This window comes from Carex rostrata, chromosome 6 (genome assembly GCF_964058835.1).
Source record: "Carex rostrata chromosome 6, lpCarRost1.2, whole genome shotgun sequence".
Taxonomy (NCBI): domain Eukaryota; kingdom Viridiplantae; phylum Streptophyta; class Magnoliopsida; order Poales; family Cyperaceae; genus Carex; species Carex rostrata.
In genome coordinates this window covers 6820307-6827182 of record NC_135923.1, presented here as the reverse complement: position 1 = coordinate 6827182, position 6876 = coordinate 6820307, and the positions used below count along the sequence as shown (strand labels likewise).

The 6876-nt window shown below is 35.3% G+C and overlaps 2 protein-coding genes across 3 annotated transcripts; one reads left to right on the top strand and one right to left on the bottom strand.

The window, feature by feature from the left end:
- The first annotated feature begins 518 nt into the window (after positions 1-518).
- On the top strand, positions 519-3328 carry LOC144555574 (ABSCISIC ACID-INSENSITIVE 5-like protein 2). The gene is made up of 4 exons (XM_078303963.1): positions 519-660; positions 1210-1909; positions 2084-2155; positions 3015-3328. The coding sequence occupies exons 2-4, from the start codon at positions 1277-1279 to the stop codon at positions 3090-3092; spliced, it is 783 nt and encodes a 260-aa protein (XP_078160089.1). The 5' UTR covers positions 519-660; positions 1210-1276; the 3' UTR covers positions 3093-3328.
- Positions 3329-3467: 139 nt separating this feature from the next.
- LOC144555573 (NF-kappa-B inhibitor-like protein) lies at positions 3468-5975 on the bottom strand. Of its 2 annotated transcripts, none has more exons than XM_078303961.1 (9): positions 5744-5975; positions 5499-5668; positions 5109-5204; positions 4948-5004; positions 4475-4555; positions 4331-4365; positions 4153-4242; positions 3902-4061; positions 3468-3798 (listed from the first exon to the last, which is right to left on the bottom strand). In XM_078303961.1, exons 1-9 carry the CDS (start codon positions 5901-5903, stop codon positions 3679-3681), a joined length of 969 nt encoding a protein of 322 aa, XP_078160087.1. In that variant the 5' UTR covers positions 5904-5975; the 3' UTR covers positions 3468-3678. The 2 variants fall into 2 exon arrangements, with proteins under 2 accessions (XP_078160087.1, XP_078160088.1); XM_078303962.1 differs by having other exon boundaries at positions 3468-3704.
- Positions 5976-6876: the final 901 nt, after the last annotated feature.

Below are 6876 nucleotides of genomic sequence, written 5' to 3'. Positions count from 1 at the left end.
ATGCAGTCAGTTCGTTATCGACACGAATTTTAACAGGTTCCGTGCATTGTAGGCTCAGTTCAATTGGCTGGATTTTGATTCAAACTGAAATGGTGAGGTAATGCAGAGGATCCGAACTGCTTTACCATGATTCAAAGTATCCGTCCAAAACTTTATGCAGGTGAGGGCATTATTGTTTGGAAAAGGAAGAAGAAAAGATTCATCTGTTCACAAAAGTTACAACAAAGTAAAAAAGGCATATTAATTGGCAGTCTTGCCAATCTTATTTTTGCGGCCAAAATAACAGTCAGAAACGCACAAAAAAGAGAAAAAAATCTTAATCCTCCATCAATTGCACAAATCTTTAAAGGGTCGTGTTAGATGCTTCAGGAGTTCAGGTTGTTTTTCTTATCTTATATAATATAATATAAATAGTCCCTATTAATGTATCCTTAATCTGTTAGACTATACGCGTAGAGGCGTAGACTTGTCATTTCTCACCATATAAATGCGCACCTAGGTTCACCCTAGGCTTGTTAAAAAAAAAATAGCCCATTTGGGATTTGTTTCCTCCATTTCGGTGGGTTCTCTGTTTTACTCTCCTTGATCGCTACATCTTTTAAAGTGAAGAATAGTTGATTTGCTCTGGCGCTTCTCCCAGATTCTAATCCGAACCAAGAGGTAATAAACTGTGCTTTCATGTCTTTATTTTGTTCTCAGTCGTTGCCACTCGGATTCCTCTCCAGAGTCTTTGGTATCTAACTCACATGTCTAAGTCAACAGAGACAAAGTAAGTGAGAGATAATCAATTTGTAGCTTAAGATTGAATTGCTATTAATGCTGATTCTTATCCCCTTCTTTTTTTTTTTGGATTGTTGTGAGGTAATTAATCGAATTTTTGGAAATTTTCTTTGACATGTGTGCACTGTTTTAGATGCAAATCTTTCTGGTGATGTGCTTAGTTTACCAAGTACTGTTACTTTGTGAAGTTAAAGCTGACTAGACACAAACTGATATTTGTAATTGTTTGGAATCTCTTTCCCGGGTCTTGTCAATCTCTTTTCTTTCATTCCTTTTCAATGCGATACAGTCCCTTACTGTGGTGGAAATAAATCTACTGTGGTACCATCAAAGTTGAGTTTCGTTGCTAATTATTTCACCTCTGATGTACCGCCAAACTACCTCATCTAATCGCCCTTTACACTTTTCCTTTCTTTCTATCATTTCCAGAGCTGAGTGGTGAACCTTATAAACCCTACATGTAGCACTTCACCCTTGCGCACCATAACTTCAATTAATGGTTACTCAGGCGATGGCATCTCAGGGTATTGGTACCGGTATGGGTTCTCTCTCTCGACAAAGCTCCATCTACAGCCTAACCTTAAATGAGGTCCAAACCTACCTTGGTGAACCCTTGCAGAGCATGAACCTAGATGAGCTCCTTCGAAATGTCCTTTCTGAAACAGGGGACTCGCAACAACTACGGTTTGAAAGAGGTCCCGCCGCGATAAATCGGCAAGGGAGCGTGAACATGCCGAGTTCCCTCAGCAAGAAGACAGTTGATGAGGTATGGCGTGACATCCAGCCTACGGTGCAGCGGCAATCGTCGCTTGGTGAGATGACATTGGAGGATTTTTTGTCGAAGGCCGGGGTAGCAGGGGGGTACGTGGGGCCAGTGCAACAAGCGGGTTTTGTAGGGGGTTACCTGGGGAGGCCCGTACCGAGATCAGTAGGGGTCGGTACAGGGCCAATACTGGATGTGGTGTACCGGGAGGGGGGTGGCAGCATCACGGCAGTATCGCCGGTGACTCCAGCGAGGAAACGGGCAGTGGCAACAGTTGAAGATGTAGTGGGGAAGACGGTGGAGAGGCGTCAGAAGAGGATGATTAAGAATCGGGAGTCGGCCGCCAGGTCCCGGGCTAGGAAACAGGTTTATTTTAATTTAATTATTTTCTTTAGTCTTTTTCATTTGTTTTGTTATGATTTTTTTTTTCCTCTTCTTTTTGACTGAGTTAGAGAGAGAAGAGAGAGAAGAGAGAGAGAGAGAGAGTTGGAGTAGTATTATTGTTTTGGTTAACAGTAACTGGTATTGTTGGATTGATAGGCATACACCAATGAGCTCGAAAATAAGATTGCGCGCCTTGAGGAGGACCTTGCCAGGCTTCGAGAGGAGAAGGTAAAAGTTTGTGCATTTTAATCGGTTTCTTTTATCTGGTTTAGAGAAACGATTTGGATTATAAGATAATTGCAAAATCTATTGGCTCTGACGTTGTTTGTAAGATATCTTGTATAATAGATCTGTACAATACTTTAGTTTAAATTACCCTCTCCTAGTCAGCATAATGAATTCTAATGTTGCATGAGAGAGAAGTAAAACCAGAAGATTCTGTATTTCTTGAGAAATGGTTTCTTTTAAATGTTACGAAGAAATGCATCAGATAAAATTAAAATGAAAGGCTAAATTATATTTATACAAGATGCCTTGAGTGTTATAGATTAGAAATGTAGTTACTGACAAGTAGAGAGCTAAATAGGTCGTCTAAAATCCAGCCAGTAAAAGGAATAAACTGCAGACCTGATATTAAAGCCTCTTTTAGCAGTAGCAATCTCTGTTTATTTGATATATGCGCACCAGATTCCTAACACATTTAAGTACCCATTATATACAAATTGATCAATTATAGCATTTGATCAACTTGCACATTTATGGATCCCTTTACCTGGCAACTCAAATTCCAAGTAACATTTGTTTAATTTCGTCAAAAGATTTGGTTTGACCTACCAATACCATTACTTAGCAGAAGGTTACTGCTCTGATATAATTGGATAAGCCAATCTAAGTTATGTACGGTCCTTATTTGATGATTAAATATGATTATAGGACTTGAACCTATACCAACAGTTTTCAAGAAACTCTGATACTTGTTGTAAATATATTTTGAAGGGTTTTATTTTTTTTATAATTTAGTTTTATCCCTTCAAAATTTGGGAACTTATCAATTGTAGTATGACTATCTACATATTTTACTTGGCAGAAGCTGATGCAAGAGGCTCAAGTACCACAACCTGAACCCAAGTACCCGATGAGAAGATTGAACTCTTGTAGTTTCTGACATTGTCTATAGTGAAATTTCTAGATTATTGAAGGTGGTGTTTTAAATTGTGTCAAGGGTAATAGGTTTTTATGTAGTTGAAGCCCTCCAACTTGAGGTTTCTATGTTCAGTATAATGTATTCTGATGATGTCTGATTGTTGCCTTAGAGTGCTTGTTTGCTTAATATTGATCTTCTTGGACACCTGAAACTTATACGGAACAATAATATAATTCTGTTTAATCAGCAAAGATTTTCTGTATTAGACACTAGTTATATTTAACAAGAGCACTGCTCTTTTTTTTTTTCCTGTTATCAAGCATGTTGCTCATGTATGCCCTTATTCATTTTTCATATGCGCCATCAGTTTAGCTGTAAACTTAATATATACAATTCAAAGGTGAAAAATAATACATTTATATTATGTATTGCAAGTTGAACCTCTAGAGTACTATTATACACCTCTAAATTATAATAAATTTAAACAATAGACATATCCTGCACAAGACTATACAACTTTTCTCTTCTAATTCCTCTGCTAAATTAGAAAATGTCACCACAATACAAGCAACCAGTTGAGCCCGATGTTACTTCAATGGTGTACCTTTCAATTAGCATCATATTCTTCATTCTCTGGAAAAATCAAGCGTAAGTCCTCATTATCTCTGTATGCTTGCACCAAAGCCGCTGCTTTGTATGCAAAGAAGCCCATTACTCCTGGCACAAGCTAATTGCCAAACAATAAATCATAAATCACACCTTGTATTTCAGAATTCTAAATTTGATGTGCAAATGACACAAAAATCAAAACAACAAAGTAACAAATGTACCTGAAAATTTAAGATATCATTGTGGAAATGTTGTGACAAAGCCCACAATCCATACACCGTTGCAGGAATAACAAGCCTTGGTGATGAGAGAGAGACGGCAGTTCCACTAAGAAATTTTTTCAAATTGTCCCTCAAATCCTCACTAGTTATTCCAATTTTCCTTTTAACAGAGACATGATTGCAAACTAATAAGAGAACCATAATATATTTATTTTTTCTTCATTAGAGAATAAATTAATTAAAAAACTCACCTTTTTGACTTTTTCATCTGAAAAATTTCAGGAATGTCATCCTTAGATATTTTGTCTGTGTGCCAGTATAGAAGTTGAAGGTACAAACAACTGTCCAAGAAATAAACAACATTCTAAACTAAAATCATTGAAAAAATAATAAATTTAAACATAATTATACAAAAATAATTGAGCTAACCTGAAGAGCACACCGGCAGAATAACTAACTGCAGCCTGTCAGAATTGGGTTTATAAAAAGGAACTAATATATTAAAATCAAAATATTTTTTAAAGATATAATTTTGCTAGTCCTGGCTGTCTCAAATGGCAACAAATAATATACCTCAAAAGAAAGGCTTATAAGACAATACACACTGCACACAGCTCCAATTCCAACCGTCAAAAAAAGTAACTCGCCCTTAAGCTGCACGAAGAGGCAAGAGAATAAACAAAGAATAAGTGAGAACAAGAATATGAGTTATAATGCCTATTTATGTTCAGTTACTTTAGGCTATTCCTTTTCTCTGTCCTTGCCTTTGAAAGTACAGAATAATTTCCAATGCCACCAAGAAGATTATGTGTTGAAAATATAAGCAAGTAGGCTCAAATGTTGTTTTTCAAGCGTGTATACCAGTATGTATGAAAATTTGAAGGCTAATTTAGTCATTTTGGCTTATGATCGAGTATTATCAGCAGGTTAGATGTAAATACATCAAGTTTGATTGAAAATGTCTAAAATTCTCTGGGGTCAGTCTAAATAAAGAAAACCCGTTGAACTATTAACAAAAACAAAATATGAGAAAAAAAGCAAGTTACTGCTTCATATTTCAAAAGATTTAATTTCTTCCTCTTGTCACTCTCATCTTGCCAATCCTGTAATTCAATACAAAATTGTCTAAATCTTATAATTCAATGCTCAAAACATTGCAAATGAACTAATGAAATCCAAATTAACATAAAAGTCAAATTTTAGAAACCTTGACAGTCAATTTCTTGTTAATTGGAGCATCACTACTTCCAGAAATCCAATCTCTAGTTGCCGCAAGTCTCAAATAGCCACCACTAATATCTTCCTGTAATCAGAACTAGAACTTACATATTTCACATAACCCATCCCCAAAAATATTTGAGAAAACTAATTTTACTTGTGATACCACCATATGCTTCATTCCAAGTTTGAAAAAAAAAGTAAAATTGAAATGAAAGGGCCTCATTGTAAATGAGACAAAAGGACTATTAACATTTGCAAATGATACCAACATCTTCCATTTTTGGGTATTTACAAAGAACTGGCAATACATGTGAACAAATTTAAATTGTCCAGAAAATTAGTTAAAAAGAATCTAAATAAAAGCTCAATAGCTCACATTATCGTACATCTCACTGGTCGTTTCTTCAGTTGCGCCAGTTTCATGGCCATCGAATTTCAATTCATTTCTTCTTTGTAACATGTCAAAAGCTCTGGATACATAATCACCATTCAATTGCCTCTCTTTAAGAAACATTTGCATCACTTCATCTCCAACAAGCTCACTACCTTCTACAAATCCACAAGTTAATTCACCCCAAAAAAACATAACAATTAATGGTTATAAATTTAATTGAACCCTACTTGGGAGGGAAGTTGGCAATGTGGATAAAACAAGGTTCCGCCTCGTACAGCCATGGCGTATCCGGTTCCGTGCGATTAATGCGCGTGCTAGAAGAGAGCGCGAATTGCCGAGTTCATAATTTCTAAAGCTAAGTAGACCTATTCTTAGTTCTACAGCCATTTCTGTTCTCAGCCAGAGAGTGCTCAGAGAGGAGATCAAAAAGCATAATCCATTCTCTCTGATGCTCAAAAATATCTGTTGCATAACACTGTGTGGCATCTGAGATGGGGAAGTTATTGGGCCTAAGGCCTGGATCTTCTCTGGCCTGTTACTAAATTTTGTTTGTTTCATGTAAATATTGGGTCATATTTACCGACCCTGATATTTGATCCTTTGGGCCTAATCACCTGACATTGGATTTTGATTTTGTTAGAGAGTGAGGTTATGGTAACATGTTACAGAGCAACACGTACTACTCATCTATCCGTTTTTAAAGTCAGTCGATTTTAAGTTTAACTATACTAATACAACATGTTATGAATATAAAAAATGTACTTTTGCTGATCAAATTTTATAATTTATACATACTTTTTAATATATTTTTTAAATAAGTAGAAAATCACTTGATCTAAAAATTCTGAACAATACAACAATTGTGGTTAACCTTACAAAAAAAACATTTAAAACAATAATAAAGTAACAATATTCTACCTATCAAAAAAGTAGTAAAAATTAACTAACTTGGTTTCAATATATATTTTCATATGAAGATTATATTTTAGAATTCAAATTAATTGTTTGAACTTTAAAAATAAAAAATATGATACCATAGTACATGTCTACTCGTAAGGTAACATGCTCACTTTTTGTTATGAACTTTTACGGAAACTAATTGAAACGATTAAGAATATTTTTATCTGAAGTAGGTATCTTGGGATTCAGAGTACCGTAGTACCGTATTTATTCAAAATATACGGCATCTTTGAATTGGGATTCAAGAAATGGTAAACAGTCAAGTCTTTCATAAAAATCTTCTTAATTTTGAGAGGTTAATGGCCAAACACGATAAGATGCTTTGGACTTTAATTAAAATACTGCTCAAAACTAAGAACGAATTTGGATTCAGAAAGAACAGCAAAGTCTATATATTGTT